The following is a 21,372-nucleotide window of genomic DNA, read 5'->3' on the forward strand; positions in this document are numbered from 1 at the left end:
CAACGCTAAAGGCGGTTAGTTCGAAGTACCCATATCGCTCCAGGTTTCACCTTCGTTTCTTGATGAGGGGTTGGTTAGTAACAGGCTTGTGTGCGTCTTCGGGTTCATGAGATGGTGTTGACGTGCTTGAAATACCAATAATGACTAGAATTATTGACATGAAAAGAAGAAAAGAAGACGAAAGAAAGGAAACAACTCAAGAAGGAACTGGGACATGGGGATACAGCCTAAAAGCCGTAATTGACGAGAAAAAAAGCGAGAAGAAGAATAGAGGAAACGCCCGAACAACTGTTCCTGGGTCAACTTTACCCGAACTGTCCTGTGCTTTTGCCATGCTTTGCCATCACTTCGCATGCATATCTGCCGACCGGTCGCTTGTGCCTTCCAAAAGAGCGGAACATGTCCCATGCACCAAAATGATTCAAGACGCCAACGCCAACGCTAAAGTAGGCTATCATCCAGGGCTACCCCAAAGAAACAAAGTGTATGTGCTTCCCAAACCGTGTGACCAGCACTAGAAGAGTAGTATTCGAAAAGCCTGAACAATGAATCGCGATGTGTAGGCATGTCTTGCCAATAGAGATTCGCCGGAGGAGACGTGTATGGAGAAACGATAGAGAGCGGAGGGCCGAATCCGCTGCAGTATGATGTGGGAGTGGGCGTATTCGTAGGATGGCGGTAATATTCTCAATCTGATGGAGAGCTCCGGGCAGTGTTGTTGGATCGTAAATGCTCATCGTCGAGTCATAAGTATCTGTTGGATCTGTGCCAGCGAAGGATCTTCATTCAGCCACTTGCCCTGCGAGGCGTCTGCGGCGCGCAGCGTGTTCTCGACATAGGCATCGCTGATTGCGAGGAGTTCCTGTAGTCCAGTAGTCAGTTTAGAACTTAGTGAGCTAGCATGCAATCTTTCCAGCCTGGTGCTTCTCGTCGCTTCTGAATGCCTCTCCTCCAATCTCAAAGTCGAATAGGGGAATGACACATTCAACGTACATTTCTCATTGTAGCGTCAGCCTGCTGGAGTGCACCCAGATGGCTCGCGTTGGGCCTCTGCCCACGCAAGACGCTGTTGCGGGCGTTCATCCACCGCAGGCCAGCGTGGGCTCGTAGGTAAGCGCGTTGGCATTGGAAGCGTCGCACAGCGGCGTCTGTGATGATGCTAGAACTCGTCAGACTCCTCTTTCGTGCTAGCTTCTGCAGTCCCCCATGAGGGAAACAGGCAGGAGGAAGTGACCTACTTTCTCAGTTGCTGCTTCTCTGCCTCCGGATCCCCTGAACCCGTGCTGGCACTGCCAGAAAAGGGTGTCTGTAGGATGGCCTGTGCCTCGCTGCTGCATTGTCGTAGCAGAGAGTAACCCTCAAGGTAATACTCCTCTGCTGTGGGAGTGGCGCGTAACTGGACGAGGTAGTGTTGTAGGTTGCGGAAGTCGGTCATGATCTCTGCAATGCGCATGGCACGGGCATCGTTGACTAGATGTAAGTCAGCCTTTGTGTTTTGAATAGTCGAATGAATTGGGGAAGTTGGGAGGATGGAATTATTTTGCTGGAGTAGGAAGAGCCTTACGACCGTCAGACATGGTAGCTTCGGCTTTTTTGAAATGAAGATCGACTGGCGACAGATTGATGAAGTGGCTAATAAGAAGTAAGTCGTAGAGAGTAGAAGAGAACTAGGCTTGCTGGCGTGGATGGGTGAATTGAGGCGGCGTGGCGAGTATTAAATAGCATGTAGGAGACATGTATTCACGATGATGATGATGGTGGTGGTAGTGTTGCTGAGCAAGGCTCTCGATAGCGTAAGGTAGGAATAGCCATGCCTGCAGGGCTGCTCCCGCCGCTACCATAAGGACGTCCCACTTTGGGAACGTGAGTAGCTCCCAGCTGTACTAGGGCCCTGGCCTGGTAGACCACTCAGGACCTTGCATTCGGCAGCTCGAGGCTTGTGAGGAGGTGTGAGAATCGGCATAGTAGCATCACCGTCAGTACCAGTCTCCACTACAACGGGATGGCCAAACATGCAGGAACCGTGCGTCTGCATCTAACCATGCCTATTTTTCGATGCTCCGCTACGTTTGCTCGCCAGCTGGAATGAGCAGCGTTGTGCTGGACCTTTTCAGCAGCCCTAAAAGCGCCACATCGAGCGAAGTAGTTTAGCGAGCCAGCCCTGGTAGGCTGCATCGGGTAAGGCATCAAGGCCAAGCTGTGTATCTCAGCCGCAGCATCCACTCTGATTGGACGATGCTTATAATTAGTGGTGCGGTCTTCGCGTGGTTGTCCGCTGAGTATGAACCTGGAAGTGCGTGCCGGCGTAGGGTTGACGTGCGCGCAAAGTCGAGCAACGCTCGCGAAAGCCACGGTAAGCCACGGTCAGCCACGCGACGGCTGTGCTGGGCACTCCGACGACTAGGAGCCAGTAGCATGACGTCGACGGAGTAGTTCGCGAGTTATTGCAGACCGTTGCAGCTGAGGCAGTATGGGAATCTGGTGTCATGGGCGAGACCAAGTGGAGTCATGGCTGAACTCACCACATGTTTCTTGTCCCAGGACCGGCCGCTTCGTCACAGTTGCGCTTATGCAGGAGAATACAGTCTAACGTCTTCATTCATGGTGCTGCTGGAGCACTTTTGACGTCTGAGAGGTCGTATCATGCTATCTGTTGTTATCGTCATGGTTCGTCTCAGTCATACCTCAGCGACCCACATGCCGTTCCAGCTCCACGGCCAGTGCTCCTTCCTTAGTCCTTGTCTGCGATTGACTGTAGTCGTTCATCGATTTCCTCTTCGGTGAGCGCCCTGAAGGCGGAGTCTGTGCCCTCTTGGCCGTTGGTCTTGGGGCCTCCTACGATGCCAATCTCCAATTCGTTCTTCTTGAAGTCGACCGACAGGACGGTGCTCAAGGCGGTGATGGCCAGCTCGACAACCTCCTCCCAGTTGCCCTCAGCATGCTCCTTGTTCTTCAGCTTCTTCTCGAGGAAGTTGAGCGCCTCCTGCGTCTTGGGCCCAGAAGCTGTTGCCTTGTAGCCTACGTAGTAGCCAGCTGGGTCGCACTTGTAGAGTTGGGGGCCGAATTCAGAGTCGAGGGAGACGAGGGTGGTGGCCACACCGAGCGGTCGCATATAAGCCTGCACGTTGCTTAGCATCCAGTCGCACCTTCTTCACGCATCGCCACTTACGCGTTGTGTGTAGACCTGGCTGATGTTGGCTATCCTCTTTGCCAGTACGTCGCAGGGCATCTCGTAGCCGTACTTGTAGCGGAACTCGGCAGCCTCACCCCGCGCTCTGCTCACGGAGGCTCTCGCATCGGCGATGGATCCGGTCATGACACAGCCGACTGAGGGCGACAGGCGGAAGATGTGGGATACGGAGGAGGGGTCGATGAGCTTGTCCTGTGTACATACGTCAGTACCGCGTGCGGCCCGTCGTGCTTGCCATACGTACAGGCACCTTCTTCTGCGAGATGACTACTGCGCAGTCCTTGCCCCGCACGCCCAATGATGTGATGTTTGCTGCCGTAATCGCCTTGAATGCATACTCTGCATGTCGTGTTAGTCGTGGCTCCTCCAGGAAGTCGCGGGGTCTATCGTTGCTCGGGCGGCGTAGATAGCTCGGGATGCGTACCGACTTGGTAGAGACGACCTTGGTCCGAGAAGATGGTAATGTGTCTGTCGTAGCCTGCGCTTCCTGTATGACGAGGTTCCTGTTAGCATGTATGCGGCAAACACCAGGTTATAGCTTCGACGCACCAGACATGATGGGCGGTGGTGGATCTGTGTATTTGTAATTGGCGGCTTCAGCTGCAGCAACGGGTTCCGGAGATTTGCGTAAGCTCGGTGGGCGCGGTCTGGGGGTTGAGGGCGAGGTTGTCGGCGTTGGCTGTCACTACACGCGTTGCTTGTGGCCTGGAGCTCTGGGATCGCCGTCACTTGGTCTGTGCCTTCCTAGATCAGCCCCGAAATTCTCTGCCTGCGACCTCTCATTCGACCTTTCCCTCCTGACAGGACGCTCTGCTCCAGCTGATTCGGTCATGCGCGATGCGATTTAACTCTTTGAAACAGATATCCATATTCCGCATCTGATCATGGCTAATGTGTTTGAACCGGGCTACATCCCGGCTTGGAGACGGCTAGGGCTCAAACTGAGGCACGAAGAAGAGGCCGAGTCCGGAGACGCCGTACCTGAACATAAACCACCATCGATCAACCACCAAACAACTACAGACTATCGTGCGCAATCTTTGCCATCCCAGAAGCGTGCCGTAAATGGCAAAGACTCAAAGCTTGGCAAACGGAAACACCAACATGAAGCAGCTGAGGATCATCAACAGGATGCCAAGAAGAGTCGGGTTGAGGCCACGGAAAGCGACGTCAAAGGGGCTACTAGTAACGAATTTCCAGTCGTGACTTTCGATGTCGAGCCAGAGGCTCCCACGGAACAGACTCCAGCAACAAACAAGCCTTTCAAAGGAGGAGATCCGAATTATCGAAAGAAGAAAGAGAAGCCAGCCAAACGCCGGAGAGAAGAAAAAGAGGGTGATTCTCAGCCTAAGACGCGTCCCAAGCCAAGCTCCACTCACCCACATCACGAGCCAGCGTACGCGACAGCGCGTCCAACTTTACTTGCGTCCACTGAGTTGGACCACGCCAGCCCAGCCGCCGCCACAACACCACAAAAGCTCCCCAAGAAATCCAGCCGCAAGGAGCCCTCTGACTCACCCCCACTGGCAGACCAGAGAAAGTCAGTCGCATTTACCCCCGATACCAAACGGTCCGACGGGAATACGGGCCAGGATTATTTCAAAGCCTGGGTTGCCGAACAGAAGGGGACTGGACCCGTCTCCCAGCCACCGGAAGTCTCCAACTTTGTACTCCATTCAATCATTGCCGAGGAGCAGAAGGCGGCGAGGAGGAACGGACAACTAGACAAGAAACCAGCGACAGAAGCACAACCCAAAGAAGCCACCAGTTCGAAGACCCCAGACGCTGAACCGGAAGAGAAGTCGAAACCGCAGCCGAAGCCGACACCACAAGCAGCACCGAAGCCCACGTCGGAGCCTGCCGAGGCTGAATCTACACCTGCATCTGCAGTTGCGCCAAAGGGAAAGAAGAAGGATCCTTCGGTATACATTGCCTATCTCAGGCAGTACCACTACGATCGCGACAACTGGAAGTTCAACAAAGCGAAACAAAACGACGTTGTTGACAACGCCCTAAACATCTTTCGCATCCCTAACGAGCATTCTGAGGCCCTTGTTGAATACATCGCTGGTCTTCAAGGAGCTGGTGTGATCGAACGTCTGCGCGAACGTTGCAGGGCAGCCGTAAAAGACATCGACGAGCAAGACGCCCAGATGAATGACGCGGAAGCCAAGAAGGTCGCGCGGGAGGACGCAGAACAGGAGCGCATCCTCAGGGAGCGGAAGAGGAGAAAGACGGAAGGCGACATCACAGACCTTGGAGAACACGAGTACAGTGCCGGGTTCATTCGACGTCTGCAAAGGCGACGAGCTGAGGCGCTCCTGAATGCTTTGGGTCGCGCTGAGCCCGTACTGCCAGCAGTGGCTCCAAGATCTAGCATCAACCCTTTAATGGAGCATGTGGAGCCAGCGAAGCCCGTTGCACGAAAGCGGAAGCGCAGGACAGAAGTGTCGAGTGATGAGAGCAGTTCGGACAGCAGCGACTCGGACAGTTCAGACTCCGACTCTGATGACAGCAGCGACGCGGATTCAGGATCAGACAACGCGACTTCTGCCAAGAGCGCCAGCAGCTCTAGCAGCGAATCGGGAAGCAGCGACAGTGACAGCGGCAGCGATAGTGATAGCGATAGCGATTAGAGGTTGGGAATAGGAGCAATGGATGGAGTTTACAAGGCATTACCAATCCTCTTCTTCTCGTCTTTGCAGTGGATACCTGCAGGCCTGAAAGAGCTATCTTTACTGCCACAACTGTACATATCAATACGGTCGCAAGGAAACATTTTTGTGGAAAGTCGATACTAGTGGTACTCGGCAGAACAAAATACAAGACGAATGAGATTAAGCATACGCAGTACATCGTGCCTTCCGGAATAATGCATGTACGATACCCGAAACAGTTAGTGCATCGTCAACATGCAGCAGGTTCCCCGCCTCTTTGCCTCCACAGACGTTTGGTGACTGCCTCGTCCATCTTATCAACATCCGTTCCATAGATCATCGTCGGAAATAGCACTGAGACCAATGGCATTATCCAGCCTACCCACGGAATTAATCGAGCACATAACCACCTACCTGGACCTCCCAAACAGCCGTTCACTCCGCCTCACCAGCCCATCTCTGAGCGAACAAACGTCACATGTATTCAAAGACCGTTTCTTTCGTCAACACACCCTCCAATGGACCCAATCCGCCTTTTCCAGATTGATAGAGGTAACGTCGCACCCACATTTCGGCAACGCCATCCAGGACCTCATTGTCGACGCCACACCTCGCCACTCAATCCATCTTTGGCAAGCACAAATACGGATCGCAGAAACACAGGGAATTGCTACGCCATATGGCACCGCATCAGCTATCCGCGATCTCGAAGTACAATACATTGCCGATTACACAGTATCAGAGGAAATAGCCAAGTTCTTCAGCGAAACAAGATTCGATCGCAAAAGCCTGGTGACTATCTTCGAGAGACTGGAACATCTGGACTCCATCACGTTTGCGTACGATGGCATGCACGAGAAATATGCGAAGTTCAGTACTCGGTATTGCAAGAGCAGCCAGCAGGAAATGTCGCGGCCATTTGTCTCCACCATGTCTGCGATTGCGGAATCGAAAGTGCAAGTTCGACGTATTCAGGTAGACAGCGACAAAGCCTTCGGCGCAGTCAGTATCGGCAAGTTGGAAACGCTGGCTCCTTCGCTCCGTTATTTCGACCATGCCTTTGAGAAGCTGGATACACTGCAATTGCATCTCCGGGATCTACGCTCTTCAGTCTCAGGCTTCGAGATAGACACTACACGCGCGCCGTTCGTCGTGCGCTTCCTGGCTAAAGCACGGAATGTAAGGAACTTGGAACTGAGCTGTTACAGCATCTTGGAAATGGATGTGTTTGGGGAAATGGCACGGCATTGCCACTTTGAAAGGTTGGAGGAGTGTAAACTTTCCGTTATGCGGATCATGAACGGCGACGACCTCATTACACTCCTGCAGCCGGCAGAGGATACGCTGAGATCGTTGAGTCTGAGGTACATCATGAATTCAGATCCCTACAACACGTGGTGGCACATTCTGAGCCGCATTGCTAAAGAGGAGGACGTGCTGCCGCGTTTGGATCATTTGCATTTGGGCTGCTTGATTTCCGATTCTTGGCGCAGGGTATGGATGAATGAGCTGCAGGTGCAAAGCTTTGCTGGGAACGATTGGCGGGGACATTTGTCTGATGCTCTGGATCAGTACAAGACGAAAGCAGCAGATTCGTCGTGGAGCCTAGGCGCTCTTGCATATCCGTTTGTTGGCTTGAGCGTGTAAGATGCAGTTATGGAGGAAAGTACACCATGAACTATATAACCTCCGTCCGCGCTACAAAACATCTTTCGGGGTGTATGTGTTTCTTGCAGAGCGTAGGTGCTTAGCCAACACTTTGAATCATTCGTGCAGCTTATTTCCGGCTACGACAGTTCACCCACGGGGTCTATCATTAACACTGAAACGCAAGGCTTGCTGCTAGATGGTAAAGATACATCACTCCGTCGGACAACGAAACTATAGACAGAGATGACATCGTACCCGATGCTCACAGGGCAACAGAAGAACAGTGGCAACAGTGACCACCGGAGGGGTCACACCCCTCTGACAGCGAGTGGACGTGATAGTCTTTGACCACGGGTAGATAGCCGTTTCAAGTGTACCCGGTGGCGGACCGCCTCGTCCGTCATCAAGGGTAGGTCAGATCGGAAGTCCGTTGAGCTCAGGACCCTGTGAAGCATGGAGTAGTCCGAAAAGTAACTTCTGCTACACTGCAAGATGTCACCCGAGAGCGGAGCTTCAGCCGAGGTTATGCGGTTGTTGGAGAGTGAAGTAAGACAAAAAGAATATCCGCTATACTGCGAGATTATCAACGAGAAGACGGCCCAGGATACGTGGTCACTAGCGACGTTGAACAACACAAGGCCTGATTAGGGGTTGAGAGATTGATGTAGTGATTGCTTCTTGCGAATGTTATTATTCGACACCTATATCACAGTCTGGCAAATCTCGGATGTCAGCAACGGCAAACCTGCCAGTGAGTGCGCAGTGTCACCAAGCCACGGTCTCGACTTTTCGATCAGCAGCGGGAGATAATCAGCGATGGGTAGCGCAAGGGAGACCCCATAATACACCCATCGCGATAACAGCGGATAGTGGTACAAAAGTTTCACAGGCCCTGTTGTGAGTGGCTGGGTTGGGGAAATGAAAGGGCGGATGCGGGTTAACCCCACAGAAAAGGGTAAATATGGTCGGCCGTGGTTCGTCGTGTTTCGCATGCATGTTAGTAGGGCAGCCAGTGTGCCTGGCACATCAGGCGGGCAGCAGTCGTGCTGGTGCGATACCTGCGGCTGTGTTGGACCTGGCAGGTGCTGGACCAGAGGAGTGTTGCAGATGCGTGGAGCTTGGCTGACATGTTTCTGTGAGAGGAAACGGATACATGTAGCCTGAGGCTTGAAGTGGCTTGCGCGGAGTTGGAGGTGTCGCCGTGAATGGGTAAGCAGTTGGGAGTAGTATCCAGTAGTATGATGGGTGAAGGTGGCTGCACGTGGTGGGAGATAAGGTGGATGCTCGATATATTGGCCGCTGCGGAGAGATGAATCTAGACGCGCAATTGACTATTTACCCAAGAACGAAGAGCCAATGACGGTGCGGGAGGCTCTGCTAGCGGCTGGGATCCCGTACCTGAGGTCAGCGAGTCCCGGTCAGCGCCGGCAACAGATGAATGCAAATCTGTGCAGCGGCGTGCAAGACCAGATGAAAGAAAGCGATGAGCGGAATGTGAATAGATGAGGCCGGGCGAGGCCGTGATATGGGCGCTGGTGGTGAGGCAGTTGGAGGCGTTCGGTCGCCCGGTTGAGGCTGCAATAAATAGATTAAGGTTATGCACACGAGAGCCGCTTGGCCCAGAACGGCCGTGGCTTGGGTCCCCAGTCAGGTGCTTCAAAGAGAGCAGCACCTCTGTCTCCCCCTCCGCAACGGCCAGGTCGAGTGCACGACGATCGCAGCTCTGAGGCAGCGACAAAAAACAAGAGCGTTTCGGACATTTTCGCGTGCCCATCGACATTGTCGCCCGTCGGCACACCTCACCCTCAGGCCCCAGCTTGCAGGGACGAAACACGCGCGGCCTACTCAGCGAGCCAGGCCCGGGCCCACCCCAGCCGGTGCCCCAACACCCAAGAGCCACGCTCACGCCCATCTGACCACGCTACTGCGCCCTCGTCCTCAGGTTCCTCACCACCTTTGCGCCGCATCACCGCTTTTGCTTCTTTGTTGCGTCGCCTTTGTTCCCAGTCACTCGTTACCACCCTTCGCGCCGCCCTACTTGATTTCGCCCGCCACCCTTCGCACCTTCCCATTCTCCGTAGCGCCGCCTATTCTCGCCTGCTTTCTTTGTCCCCGTCACCAGGCACCTCGAACCGCTCAAAACCGTCGCACCGTGCTATTTCCGCCGTACGACTCCCTCACTATCCGCGTCGCACACCACCGGGTGCGCCCATAGCTGACAGCTGGCCCTCGTTGCTTCTTCACCTGGGGTTGCTGATCCCCTAACCACCCCATCCACCGTTGCCATGTCCATCCGTGCGCTCAGAGGTACGATCTGCGACCCTGCAGCGACGTGACTGCACATGACAGCCCGCTAACACGATGCCAGACGCTGAGAATGTCTTCCGGATAGAAAAGCGATGCGTCGCATGTGAAACGGCTGCACTGTCCTGCGAGGGCATCAAATGCAGATCCAACGAGGTCTGCGTCCAGAACTCACGAACATGCGACCAGTGCGCCTCCGTCGGCTGCCAGCCCGACCCCACGGCAGGCGATGCTCCCGCTAGCAAGCCAAACGTCGGTGCCATTGCCGGAGGAGTCATCGGCGGAATCGCCTTCATCGCCATTCTCACATTCATCGTATGGAAGTACTGCCTAAAGGGAAAGAGGCGGCCCATATCCCAGAGGAGCGAATGGCAGGATGTCGACATGACGGCGCAAGAGAAGGCCGAGAACGACTTCCAGTCACGGCGGAGCGCGCGCGCGTCCACACATACCGTTGCTTCGATGGCCTCGTCCGTCCTCACCCGCGCCTCCAACATCATCCAGATCGCCTACATCCCCGGCGTCACGAACCGCTCAGGCCCCGGATCGCCCGACCTGCTTGTCCCTCCCGTGCCTCCGATTCCTGCCATGTCGCCTTCGTCTGGCATGAGCACCCCGTACTCGACCGCCGACCAGCACTTCTTCGTTCCCGACTTCCGCGACTCCATGATGTCTTCCAGCACCGCCGGCCGCACAAGCATCGCCCCCAGTCTCGCCCAACGAGGCAGCGTTGCATCGACCATGTACCGACAAAACGCCATTGTATCTCCTCTCCCGGCTCAGACCATCGTACGCGGAAAGGCAGCTGTCGTCAGCGTCAAGTCGACTGCGACCAACAGCCCGGCAGAGACACCCAGCATGGAGACACCACCTGTACCTTCAATCGACCCCAAGCACACTGTGAAGCCCATCCGCATTCACATGCCTGGCATCAGCCCCGCAAACTCCGTCCGAAGCACCGCACAACTTGGCCCTGTCCGTGCCCTCAACATCACCAAGAAGAAGAGCTCCGACATGACACCACCCAAGAGCTCCTCAAACTCAACAACAAGCGCAGACCGAACACTCGTCAACACACCCGAAGTCCTCGTACCCTCTGCGCGCCCACTCACCGGCTACTCTACCGCCTCATCAGATGACGGTGCTGCCCACTCGCGCGCACGAAGAGGAAGCTTAGCATCCGACTCTGGGGACGAATCCGACGATGACCACGTACGCGCACGACAAACACTACTTCGTAGCAACTCGGGCAGCGACCGCGGCTCACCATACCCTGATTCCCGGGACAGCACGCCTACCATGGACCGAAGTCCTTTCGCAGATAGCTCGTCACTCGAACCACCACGACCCATTATGTCCTCCCGCATCACTTCATACGATACCTCGCTTGGCCTTCGCACCCCGATGACGCCCATTGTAGAGGAGTCATCAGCGTCAAAACGCGGCAGCACAGTCTCCAACAGAAGGGACCAGAGCCCGTTCTCCGACAACCACAAGAGCGGGTTGTAAATGATGAATTCTATGTCGCTGATTTCAAAGGCGTCTACTTTACCCAGCTTCAGCGAACTGGGCACCATCTATGTTGAATCTGCGAAGATATCCAGCCACTGCGGCACCCACACCATTTCCTTTCCACTTCTCTTCTCTGGATCTAGGCATTACGACGGCCGAGATCTGGCATCTCGGATGCATTAGTCACACTTTGCGTGTTTTTCGTTCATTGATATCCAAGCATCTTTTATTCTGTCACGATCTGATTCTGATCTTTTCAACTTAACGTCTAGCTCTGACGGACGTGGTGCGATGACCACCGCACGGTTTTTATATTCCTGTATGTATGTATTCGAGCGCTGAGCGAGCGAGCCAGGGAGCGCCCGAAGCTAGGTGATATGGATGGGCTGGGATGAGAGGGGAGATAGGTGCGAATGAAGAATTGATACCACATCACCATCATCATTGAACTTGTACGTTGTGCTTGAGTGACGTGAGTGTAGACAGTCGCAATGGAGCTTGGACTCCTTGCGGGTTTCAACGTGTTCTCGATATAGCACGCACTGGCATGTATCGAGTGCACAGGCAGCCGTGTCGTAGCCGCACTGTGAGACGAACCGACCCAGAGTATTGGTGCGCGTGTTCTACGCGAATCTCTTCTCATGTACACTGTCGCACTTTGTGCTGCCCAACCGTTGGGAGATGGAAGCACACTGAATGCAGGTTCCCGCTGTACCTCGAAGACAGAATAGTGACACCGATGTCCTGGACTCGAGATTGACAAACCGTCAAGATGTAATTACCTTGACTTCCAACCCATTCCTCCTCTCCATCCACATCCATTCCCATTCCACGTCCCACCTATCCATCCATCCAACTCTTCAACTCCCCCGATACGTCGTATACCCAAACGGCCCCAACAACACCGGCACATGATAATGCTCGCCCTTCGCCTCCTGCCTCACAAGAAACTTGACTTCCACCTCCGGGAAAAACGTCTTCATCCCCCTCTCCCCAAAGAAGCGCTCAGTATCAAATGTCAAACTGTACTTTTGATCACCCTCTTGCGCAAATACTTCTTCTAGACTCGCGGAGGAGAAGGGCGTGCTGGGTGTCCAGGCGGTCACGCGGCCGTCGGCGTTTGTGAGGCCGGTGAATTTGGGGGTCGAGGCGGTGCTCGTGGTGGTTGTGTGGTGCAGGGTGAGGGTTACGGGAATGTTGGGGCCGGGGCGCCCGAGGGTTGTGTCGAGGACGTGACAGGTTATTGGGGGTTTCTTCTCGGGGCCGGACATCTTTGCGGTGGAGGTTGTGGGTGATGAGAGGTGGTTTGTGAGGGTGGACATGCGGTGCGTGGTGGACATGCGGTTGCAAAGGTGTGCGGGTGTGCGGGTAGTGTTTATGAGGTAAGGTCTTTTGGTCAATGATGTCTAGATCTGGGAAGGTTAAACAGAAAGAGTGTTTGTGAGTGTAGATATGATAATTGCGTGAAGAGAGACTTGCGGTACCTTCCTGCTGTTGTACGCGGTAGCTACCCCTCCAGCCCACTTCGGAGCTCTCCGATGCTGTACTACGCGCCGGACGCCGCGTACCTAAACTCGACGACGTCCCGAACCGAACGTGTTATTGTAACTTTGATGATGTGTAATCTGCTTTTGATGGCTCATACGTAATTCGTACTGTTCTAGCAAAAGACATCTTCTGCCTTTTGGTCATTTGTAATACATGTTAGGTACTTTCTAAGGTTTTCTTCTGCTCTTGTGCACACTCCAGATCTTGGTCGCTATGCAGTCCTCGCACTCAGGTCCTAATGGGTGAGTTCATATGACCGGTGTCATGTATCTTGTCTCCATTATGTCGCGACATTTCCGTGTGCGAGAACTTACAGAATCGCTACTCTATCCGCATAGGTATGCCTAAATAGGTCAACGTTGCAGCAATTTGAGAACGCTGATATTCGGTTTATTGGGCTGTGTACGTCTTGGTGGTTGTTTAGCTTTTGTTTTAATCTCTGAATGTAAGCTGCCTTAGGTATCACTAAAACATAATTCTCCAAATTTGATGAGTATCCCGCCTACCTATCTGAGTACCTGAAACAGAATAGGTGTACACAATGTCTTGGTGGTTGTAGAATAATTCCTTAACATTATCTTTCATAGAAAGAGTGAAGGATTATCTATTGTATGCTACGCCATACCTTAAACTGCTGCACATCTCATCCGTCGTTCTCTAATTATTAAGCTAAAGCAAGAAGTGTTTGGCTATTGCTTCATGTGTTTGCAGAATTACATTTTTGTCTGCACATGTCCCTTCCGTAGAAAAGAAGACCCCTTCCACATCGAGTATTTCGACCTGTCATGTACGTGGAAGTTGATTTGCCTTCGATCAAATTTACTTATCCTTCCATATCGTTTCAACTACACCCCGAGCTATCAGGGTATTCAAATCTATTTGACAATATCAGAAGCTATGAAATTCCATGCGTTGTTGGAAGTAAAAGCATGTTCCGGTGTAGATGGAGTTGCATCCGATTGGTGTCGTAGTAGCGATCAAAAGCATCACCAATAGTGTGAGTTTCAAATGGAAGCTAGGCAAAACACCTCTGATGGTGAAGAAGCAGAAGTGTATCCCTCAATTTGCAAGTCTGGCGACACTAGATGGCTCTACAGCAATGTTGTACGCCAGTGGAGATCAAAGGTCAATAACTACGTCACAATTAAGCTTTGCTCTACACCTGCTGCACGCTCATGCGCTACGTGCGGATAGTTGGTCGCTCGCATAAGCCAGACCCATGCGACCAAGCAGCAAGAAGCAGGAAGGTACGGGGAAGCGGAATAGCCGTCGTCCCTAACGTTCGTGATACGTCTTTAGGGTGTGGAGGCTGGCATCGCCCTGCCACCCACCCACTTGTTGATTACAGAATGCCAAACATCCGACTCCTGTATTCCACGCTTGTTGCATTATGCAACATGGACATCACGATCTCGATGAGCATCGGGAAAAAGAAGGCGATGAAACTTTGGCATGGTGTGATTGGTACAGCGGTTGCAAAGTCCGCGCGAGGGCTGGTACTTTGCCGATGCGAGTAGACGATGTAGATCGGCGAAACATGCGTGAATCGAGGTCTGGAACGGGACCGGCACCTGGCAGAATCAGATCCGCTGGCCGTTGCAGAGTGTCGGCTCCAGTAGCTTCGAGGTTCCTTCCATGCGGGTGGAGAGGCAGGGATGGGAGTGGTAGCAGGCGTCGATGCTGTCATTGTGAACGATGCATTATCAAACTCCTCAGCGTGTCTTATCGCAGCGTGCTGGAGGAGAGGAAAATGCGGTGGGCGGGAATAGTCCTTGCAGTGAATGGAAGGCTGGGGTGCTTCGACGGGACCAGTGCCGGAAAGCGTCTCGTGGCAGGCGAGCCAAAAGGGGCGGCAGATCGGCGGTCCAGCGAAGGCGGTGGGGCCTCGACTGCAGTGATTGGCCCTCAGACAGGACTAGCGGCCGGGTTTGATTACGAACCCAAGAAATCACGTTATGCGCTTGGCACAGCTGCGTCACTCCCAGAAATTGCTCGCTCGTCCTGTCCTCTGACCTCATCGCCGAACGCCTCACTGTCATCGTCACCACGAGCACAATCCCCGTCAACGCCGGTTTGAGCCTCATTGAGATCAGGAACATCCATCACGCGCTTCCACAGCCCCGGATTGCCTAGAGTCGTGCAGAGTCAGCGCGAGTGTAGGTCTAGAGACTGCGACGGCTGCGAGCGTCACCACAGGGGCTTGACGTCACTATTGGTTTTGACAAGCAGACACCAGCTTTGCGACGACAGAGCCGGCGGTCAACAATATCGATATTCATCGGATTGAGACGGCTCGACCCCGCATCTGCCGCGCTCGATTCCTTTTGCTGAGGTACGTAGTCGTGTCGCCCTGCCCTGCCCTGCCGCTGCCGCCGCTGTTGTTATCTGCGCTGCCGACTTTGCCACGTTCCCAGCGTCTGCGACAGCCCTTTGCGCCCGTCTGTCTGCCTGCACCCAGCCCGTCGCATCGTGCCTGCACCTGTAATTCCGTGCGCTGACAGCTCCGCCGAACAGCACAGGTGCTATTGTGCTCGAGTCGCCCGTGTGCGCCCAAAACCGTCGAGAGAAGCCGAATCGCGTGCGTGTGAGCGAGCGAGCGAAGAGAGGTCAAGGCCCGGTACCACAAGCGATCGACCAGGACACCACCCCTACGTCACCACCCCAAAGTATGGCAGCCGCAACCCAAACCGCTCGAACCTCCTCCCCGTCCTCCAAGATGTCCTCTCCCAAGGACAGCAAAACATCTCTTCCTACCGTCACCAAGACTGAAGGTGTGTATGCCCCCGTCGCTGCTGCCCCGTGAAGACCTCACCGCTGCTGCTTCCCATGCCTCCCCTTTCCCTGCCTGCGTCGCGCGCGCATGCATCGTCGTCATCCTCGCCGTCACATCATCGCACATGCAAGCATTACTAACACCGTGATCAGCTGAGCCAGTAAAGGCCGAGTCTTCGCCCAAGGTACAGCGTAAGTAGTCCCGTCCCAACATCACCGTCGACTGTCAACTGTCGCTTTGCATCCATCTCGTCGTCCACCAGCACACGATGCTAACCCACCGCCAGCTGCGACCACGGAAGCGGCCACCAACGCAGACGCTGCCAAACCCGCAACCACCAATGCCCAGCCGTTGGCGCCTCCACCAAAGCCCGCGCCCTCGACCACTGGCGATACTCCCGACTACTTCAACACCGTCCACAACCCCTTCTCGCTCGAGCCAAACGTCTTCGAGCAGTCCTTTGGCGGCGAGTCTGGCAACCTACAGACACCTGGAGGCCGACCTATTCTTCCGCCCGTTGCGAACATTACGTCACCATCACCCCTACCGGGCATCACACCGGGGTGGCAGGGCTTACGCGCAGGACCCTTGAGCCCTGCTATGCTGAGCGGGCCGACTGGACAGACAGATTATTTTAGCGAGTCATTCCGAGGCTTCCCAACCCCGAACGAATCCTCTCTCCGCACCGGCCTTACTCCTGGCGGCGGTGGTTCCATGTTCCCAGCTCCTAGCCCGAACACCCAAGCCATCTTCAATCTTCAAAGTGCTGGCGTAACACCTGGTACTGCCGACTTCCAGCAGTCTGCTCTGCGCGCCGCTGCTCAACACCAAGCTAACAACAACAAAGCCACCTCCAGCGCGCCCACGTCGCAGCCCGAAGCCGCGACCGCAGGAATGGACCGCCCTAACAACAACTACCAGCAGGCGCAGCAGCCACAACAGCGCGCCCAGAACGAGCCATATCCAAACCATGACGTCAGCAGTGCCGCTAACGACCTGCTGTCCTTTGCCAGCCAAAACGGCGCTGCACGCAACAACCAGCCACCCTACTCGATGGCTCCCCAACAGCAATCGATGAATGCCGGGCACATGCCCGTCCAACCCGTCAACGCCAACCATGGCCGCCGTGACACCAAGGGTTCCATCAATAGCGTTCAATCTGCAGAGACCGGTGACTTCTCAGAGAGCGGCCAGAGTGAGCAAAACAAGACTGGTACACGGTCACGTGCGAAGAAGGGCGCCGCTAATGGCAAACAAGCTGCCGGAAACAAGCGCAAAGCTGAAGACGGCCCCAAGAACTCAAGAAAGAAGAGCAACGCCAACCAGCCCATGGGCGACGACATGGACGACGGCGACTCTGATGACGAGAACAACATCAAGGAGGAGGAGTACGACAGCAAGGGCCGCAAGATGACCGACGAGGAGAAGCGCAAGAACTTCCTCGAGCGCAATAGGTATGTCTTTTCTCTCCATCCCAACTTCAAGCTACTAACGTGTATCAGGGTCGCTGCCCTCAAGTGCCGACAGCGCAAGAAGCAATGGTTGGCCAACCTCCAAGCTAAAGTCGAACTTTTTAGTACAGAGAACGACGCGCTCTCTGCTACCGTCACTCAGCTTCGCGAAGAGATCGTTAACCTCAAGACTCTTCTTCTAGCTCACAAGGACTGCCCAGTGTCGCAGGCTCAGGGCCTCCATGGCGCCGCTATGAACAACTTCCTCGGCAGCGATATTAGCCATCAAAACCCATATGGCATCGCCCAGATGCAACCCAACGGCGTACACATGATGCCGATGCAGCAAGGCCAGATGATGAACCGGTTCGTATACCAACCCCAAAGGAACTCCAGCCCCGACGATCAAGAGAACGGGCGGTATCCTTCCAAGTACTGAGACAGTCACTCACGTTGTCAGGTAACTGGGAGTAAACAAGCTGCCTGACCATGTTACACGTGTACACCGCCATTGTCATGACTCTGCATCATGGCAATGACGCAAAGCGTGGGGCATGCGCAGCTCCGACGATCACGATGCTCTACCCGTACGACCTTGTAATCTACCCAACCTTCTCCTTCCTCTCCTACTCCTTGACGCATCGTCGTCTCTGTCACAACGCATGGACGGCGCTTGGCGTTACGTCATTATTGCATCCTCACACCCAGGGGATTGCAACTCGGGTTACCAAAACTAAATTTCGACTTTTCCCTCTCGGGCTGGGTGGGTGGAACGGCAGGGAATCATGGGGCTGGCTACGCACCTCATGCACGCGAACACGATTATTCCTCGTCGGCGATGACGACTTTCTTCATCCATTTCCTTCAGTAACCTGTCCGCCGTTTGTGTGTATATACGGTGTGTGCGAGGGCAACATTTCACTGGCGTTTCAACGGCGATTATACACCGGGTCGTTTTCTTCGTTCTTTGTTATTACTGTAGCGCGCCAGTCTAGAGCTGCGCTCGGCGTTCGGGATGCTTGGCTTCGAGCCTTCCTTTCCTTTCCGGTGGTGTATTCTGAACGCAAGAGCTTTGTCCCGACGTTTGTTTCTCGAGTCTACGATAACAACAGGGATTATGGCGTAGAGAAAGGAAATGGGAATACCTGTCGGCATGCGTGTCGGTGTATAAGTATGGCTCGACGAAGTGGGATTCGTATGTATACCACAAGCAATTAAGAGTTCAATTTCAATGTTTTCATTCGTTGCTTCATTGGGACCAAGCCTGGTTTCCCATACCGTGAGATCATCTACAGTCTGACGTTTGTCATGATGTCCTCCTCTCACTAGTCTCGGTGTACAATTCGCTCATACTCCTTCCTGTGCCTCTTACCCATCTCCTCCACCTCCTCTCTCTGCCTCATCAACAACATCATCTTCTCGAATGCTCTGTCCTCTTGGGTCTGAGCCGCTTCCTCCCGCGCCTGAACCGCTTCCTCCTGCCTCACCAACGCTAACTGCCGAGTAATAAGCACCTGCTCGCGTCGAGACAAGGACGCTTCGCGTTGATCGAGATGTCTGCTGCGAACTGCTTCGCGCGCAGAACCTGACTGAATAGCGGGGGGTTCGATGGGCTCATCTGCGGTGAGGTCTACATCTACCGGCCTGTCTGGGTTGTTTGGACTCGGGGTCTGTCTGTATGGTGTTGGGGCTCGACGACGACGGGCGCTCGCGTGATCAGCAGTTCGCGAGGCGGATTGCTCGAACTTCCTTCCACGGCGTAGCTCGCTTCCTAGACGTCGCTCCTGCGGTGGGCTGCGCTGTTCCAACACCTCGTTCATGGGAGCAGGAGACGCGCTAGCGCCAGCGCTAGCGGTGTGCTCAGAAGGCTGAAATGGGTGCCTCCCGTTACCCAGAAGACGGTTCAACGCGCGAGACCTGGTGGTACCAGTCCCACCATTCGCAGCAGCGTTCTCACTGTTACCACTCGAATCGGCACCACCGCGTCCCTCATTCCTGGCGTTGACACGCTCCCTCTCAGCAGCAGTAGCGGCCCGTCTCTTTCTAATACTCCTCAGCCCGCGCGTCTCTCTTGCTCGACTCCGTATATCAGCGACATCGCGTCTGAAGTTCTCGAAGTTTTGGAACTGGACGGCGTAGCCTGCGTCGTCGTCGGAATCAGAGTCGATGACGATGGGGTTGAGCTGCTGGTTCTGCGCTGGAGCAGCCTCGGGCTCTTCGCGCCAGGGTGGGACTGGGCTGCCGTGGGGTGGTGGGGTGGAAGGCGTGTATGTCGGGGATGTCGGGAACGTGGGAGTTGTGGGAGAGTATCCTGGTGAGGTGGGTGAAAACGTCGGGGATATCGGGTTTGCTGGGAATGTAGGGGATGTGGGTGTGTATACCGGCGATGTGGGCGCGTATGCTGGTGATGCGGGTGTAAGGTCCGGCGATGAGGGTGTACTGAATGGTAGAGGTGAGATGGCGCCAGCGCCAATCAACTCATTACCAGCGATATCCGCACCGATACCGTCGACGCCTGCGAACATGTTTGCCATACGCCGTGAGGTACCCAGACTCTGGTTGCGCGGAGGGAAAGGCAGAACGTGCGCGGGAATCCAGACTGCGCGGCACAGGGGACACTTCTTCTCTTCGTCGGGGTTGCTGCGCAGCATGCGGTCAAGGCAGCTGGCGCCGATGTGATGGTTGCAACGGGGGATGCCGGTGATGCGGAGACACCCTTCACTTGTGTAGGCGTCGAGGCAGATAGAGCACTCATCGTGACTGGAGATGGTGTCGTCTGCGGTTGTGTGGTCGCGGATGAAGAATGCAGCGCTCATCGTGGATTGTTGCTGGGTGTTGTTTGGGAGAGATTGGGCTGGAGGAGTGGCGGAGAGATCGAAGGGATTGGGTGGGAATGCAGAGCCTCCAAAGGGTGGAGACGTACTGCTGAGTCGGTACTGACGACGGGAGCTCTCACTCCGATGCGCCATGGTAGAGGTTTGGTTTTCGTTCCGTGTACGTGACTTGCGCGATGTGTGTAGGTAGTAGAGAGTAAGGAGTAAAGAGTAAAGAGTAGGAAGTAGAGTTAGAGTTATCAGAAAAGACTTTGGCTGTAACAAAGCTTGGCGCTATTGAGAGCAAGAGACAATAGTAAGTGAGCGAGGAGAAAACGTCATTGTTGGCAGAAAATTCATGTAGTGAAGGTGAGTTGTGTGGACGCTTTGACTGGCCGATGAAAAGTTTGTATACCATTGTCTATTGTACCTTGGTTGAATACGGAGACGAGCTCACAAATCCTCGTCATTGCTAGCAACATACAATAGGAAAGCAATCGAAACTTGCGCAATAAAGTCTTTTTGAAGCTTGCGCAAATCGGCATGCAGCGTGCCCAGGTGGGATCTTCCTGCCCGTCACTGCAGTCAGTTGGAAATCATGTCGCATTACTGCTTACATGTATTATAATTTGAGAAGTGACTAGTACAGAAGCTATTGTACACATGTACCCAGGATTTAAGACATAGCCTCTGCCGATTGAGAACCCACACCGACAGTAAGTGGAGTATTTCTCCGACGACGCTCCGTTCTCCCGTTCGTCGTGCGACGTCACTGAATATAGTCCTATCACGATAAATACTGCCAAAGCTTCAATCTTCGTTTCCACTCAGCGTAGTTGCGCTATGCAGTCTAACGCGCAACTTGTGAAGCCGCCCTTCAGTTCAGTCTCGTCGGCCAGTAGCCAGCATTTCTGCGTGGATCGAGAGATACAAAAGGCCCGGCATCTACCGGCACTTCTTGTCTATTCGAAACGGTATCAGGCCTCGTGCGAAGTCGCGGCTGTCGAAGAGATACCGGGGGAGGCGTTGATGTGGGGGCGGTAGCTGGTTGTGTCGACCCAGGATTTAAGCTTTCACAATAGTTTTCCAAGGCGCTGGCCATTCGTTCAAAAGCTTCGGTATGGTCAATGCCATGAAATCTGCGGTGGGGCCGGTTTGTCAACTCGTATGATCGTGTCCACACGTCGCCTCCGGATGCGACAGGCTCATCTCTTTCTGCACGTGTGACAGGCGGTATGATACCGGGTGTAGAAGAATCTCGATTTTCCAGAATTATGCGCGGGTCGTCGTTTGACAGACTGATGTGCTGTAAGTACGCGTTGTATTGACGAGCGCTTATCGGGTCTTCGGATTGTGGTGATGCAGGTGGCTGGTGAGCATCCTCCCTAGTGTTTGCAGACGCGTTGGCGGTTTCTGGGCTCTCATCTGGCGTAGGAACCGTAGGTGAAGATGTCACCCTAGTATCTGCGCTGCT

At 54.3% G+C, this 21,372-nt stretch overlaps 7 protein-coding genes across 7 annotated transcripts; 4 read left to right on the top strand and 3 right to left on the bottom strand.

Moving 5' to 3' along the window:
* Nucleotides 1-733: 733 nt before the first annotated feature.
* J4E90_007272 (uncharacterized protein) lies at nucleotides 734-2,014 on the bottom strand (the record flags this gene model as incomplete). Its single annotated transcript, XM_051436812.1, has 4 exons — nucleotides 734-862; nucleotides 994-1,159; nucleotides 1,239-1,470; nucleotides 1,885-2,014. The coding sequence occupies 4 exons, from the start codon at nucleotides 2,012-2,014 to the stop codon at nucleotides 734-736; spliced, it is 657 nt and encodes a 218-aa protein (XP_051289558.1).
* A 717-nt stretch (nucleotides 2,015-2,731) lies between these two features.
* On the bottom strand, nucleotides 2,732-3,746 carry J4E90_007273 (uncharacterized protein; the record flags this gene model as incomplete). Its single annotated transcript, XM_051436813.1, has 5 exons — nucleotides 2,732-3,118; nucleotides 3,170-3,382; nucleotides 3,435-3,529; nucleotides 3,615-3,677; nucleotides 3,740-3,746. 5 exons carry the CDS (start codon nucleotides 3,744-3,746, stop codon nucleotides 2,732-2,734), a joined length of 765 nt encoding a protein of 254 aa, XP_051289559.1.
* Nucleotides 3,747-4,074: 328 nt separating this feature from the next.
* Nucleotides 4,075-5,826, top strand: J4E90_007274 (uncharacterized protein; the record flags this gene model as incomplete). The annotated part of the gene is made up of 1 exon (XM_051436814.1): nucleotides 4,075-5,826. The coding sequence occupies one exon, from the start codon at nucleotides 4,075-4,077 to the stop codon at nucleotides 5,824-5,826; it is 1,752 nt and encodes a 583-aa protein (XP_051289560.1).
* A 539-nt stretch (nucleotides 5,827-6,365) lies between these two features.
* On the top strand, nucleotides 6,366-7,494 carry J4E90_007275 (uncharacterized protein; the record flags this gene model as incomplete). The annotated part of the gene is made up of 2 exons (XM_051436815.1): nucleotides 6,366-6,399; nucleotides 6,503-7,494. The coding sequence occupies 2 exons, from the start codon at nucleotides 6,366-6,368 to the stop codon at nucleotides 7,492-7,494; spliced, it is 1,026 nt and encodes a 341-aa protein (XP_051289561.1).
* A 2,288-nt stretch (nucleotides 7,495-9,782) lies between these two features.
* On the top strand, nucleotides 9,783-11,310 carry J4E90_007276 (uncharacterized protein; the record flags this gene model as incomplete). Its single annotated transcript, XM_051436816.1, has 2 exons — nucleotides 9,783-9,804; nucleotides 9,866-11,310. The coding sequence occupies 2 exons, from the start codon at nucleotides 9,783-9,785 to the stop codon at nucleotides 11,308-11,310; spliced, it is 1,467 nt and encodes a 488-aa protein (XP_051289562.1).
* Nucleotides 11,311-15,577: 4,267 nt separating this feature from the next.
* J4E90_007277 (uncharacterized protein) lies at nucleotides 15,578-17,524 on the top strand (the record flags this gene model as incomplete). Its single annotated transcript, XM_051436817.1, has 4 exons — nucleotides 15,578-15,632; nucleotides 15,787-15,825; nucleotides 15,921-17,088; nucleotides 17,137-17,524. The coding sequence occupies 4 exons, from the start codon at nucleotides 15,578-15,580 to the stop codon at nucleotides 17,522-17,524; spliced, it is 1,650 nt and encodes a 549-aa protein (XP_051289563.1).
* An 886-nt stretch (nucleotides 17,525-18,410) lies between these two features.
* J4E90_007278 (uncharacterized protein) lies at nucleotides 18,411-19,901 on the bottom strand (the record flags this gene model as incomplete). The annotated part of the gene is made up of 1 exon (XM_051436818.1): nucleotides 18,411-19,901. The coding sequence occupies one exon, from the start codon at nucleotides 19,899-19,901 to the stop codon at nucleotides 18,411-18,413; it is 1,491 nt and encodes a 496-aa protein (XP_051289564.1).
* Between the last annotated feature and the right edge of the window lie 1,471 nt (nucleotides 19,902-21,372).

Source organism: Alternaria incomplexa (genome assembly GCF_024043165.1).
Source record: "Alternaria incomplexa strain BMP 0042 chromosome Unknown scaffold_10, whole genome shotgun sequence".
Classification (NCBI taxonomy): Eukaryota; Fungi; Ascomycota; class Dothideomycetes; order Pleosporales; family Pleosporaceae; genus Alternaria; species Alternaria incomplexa.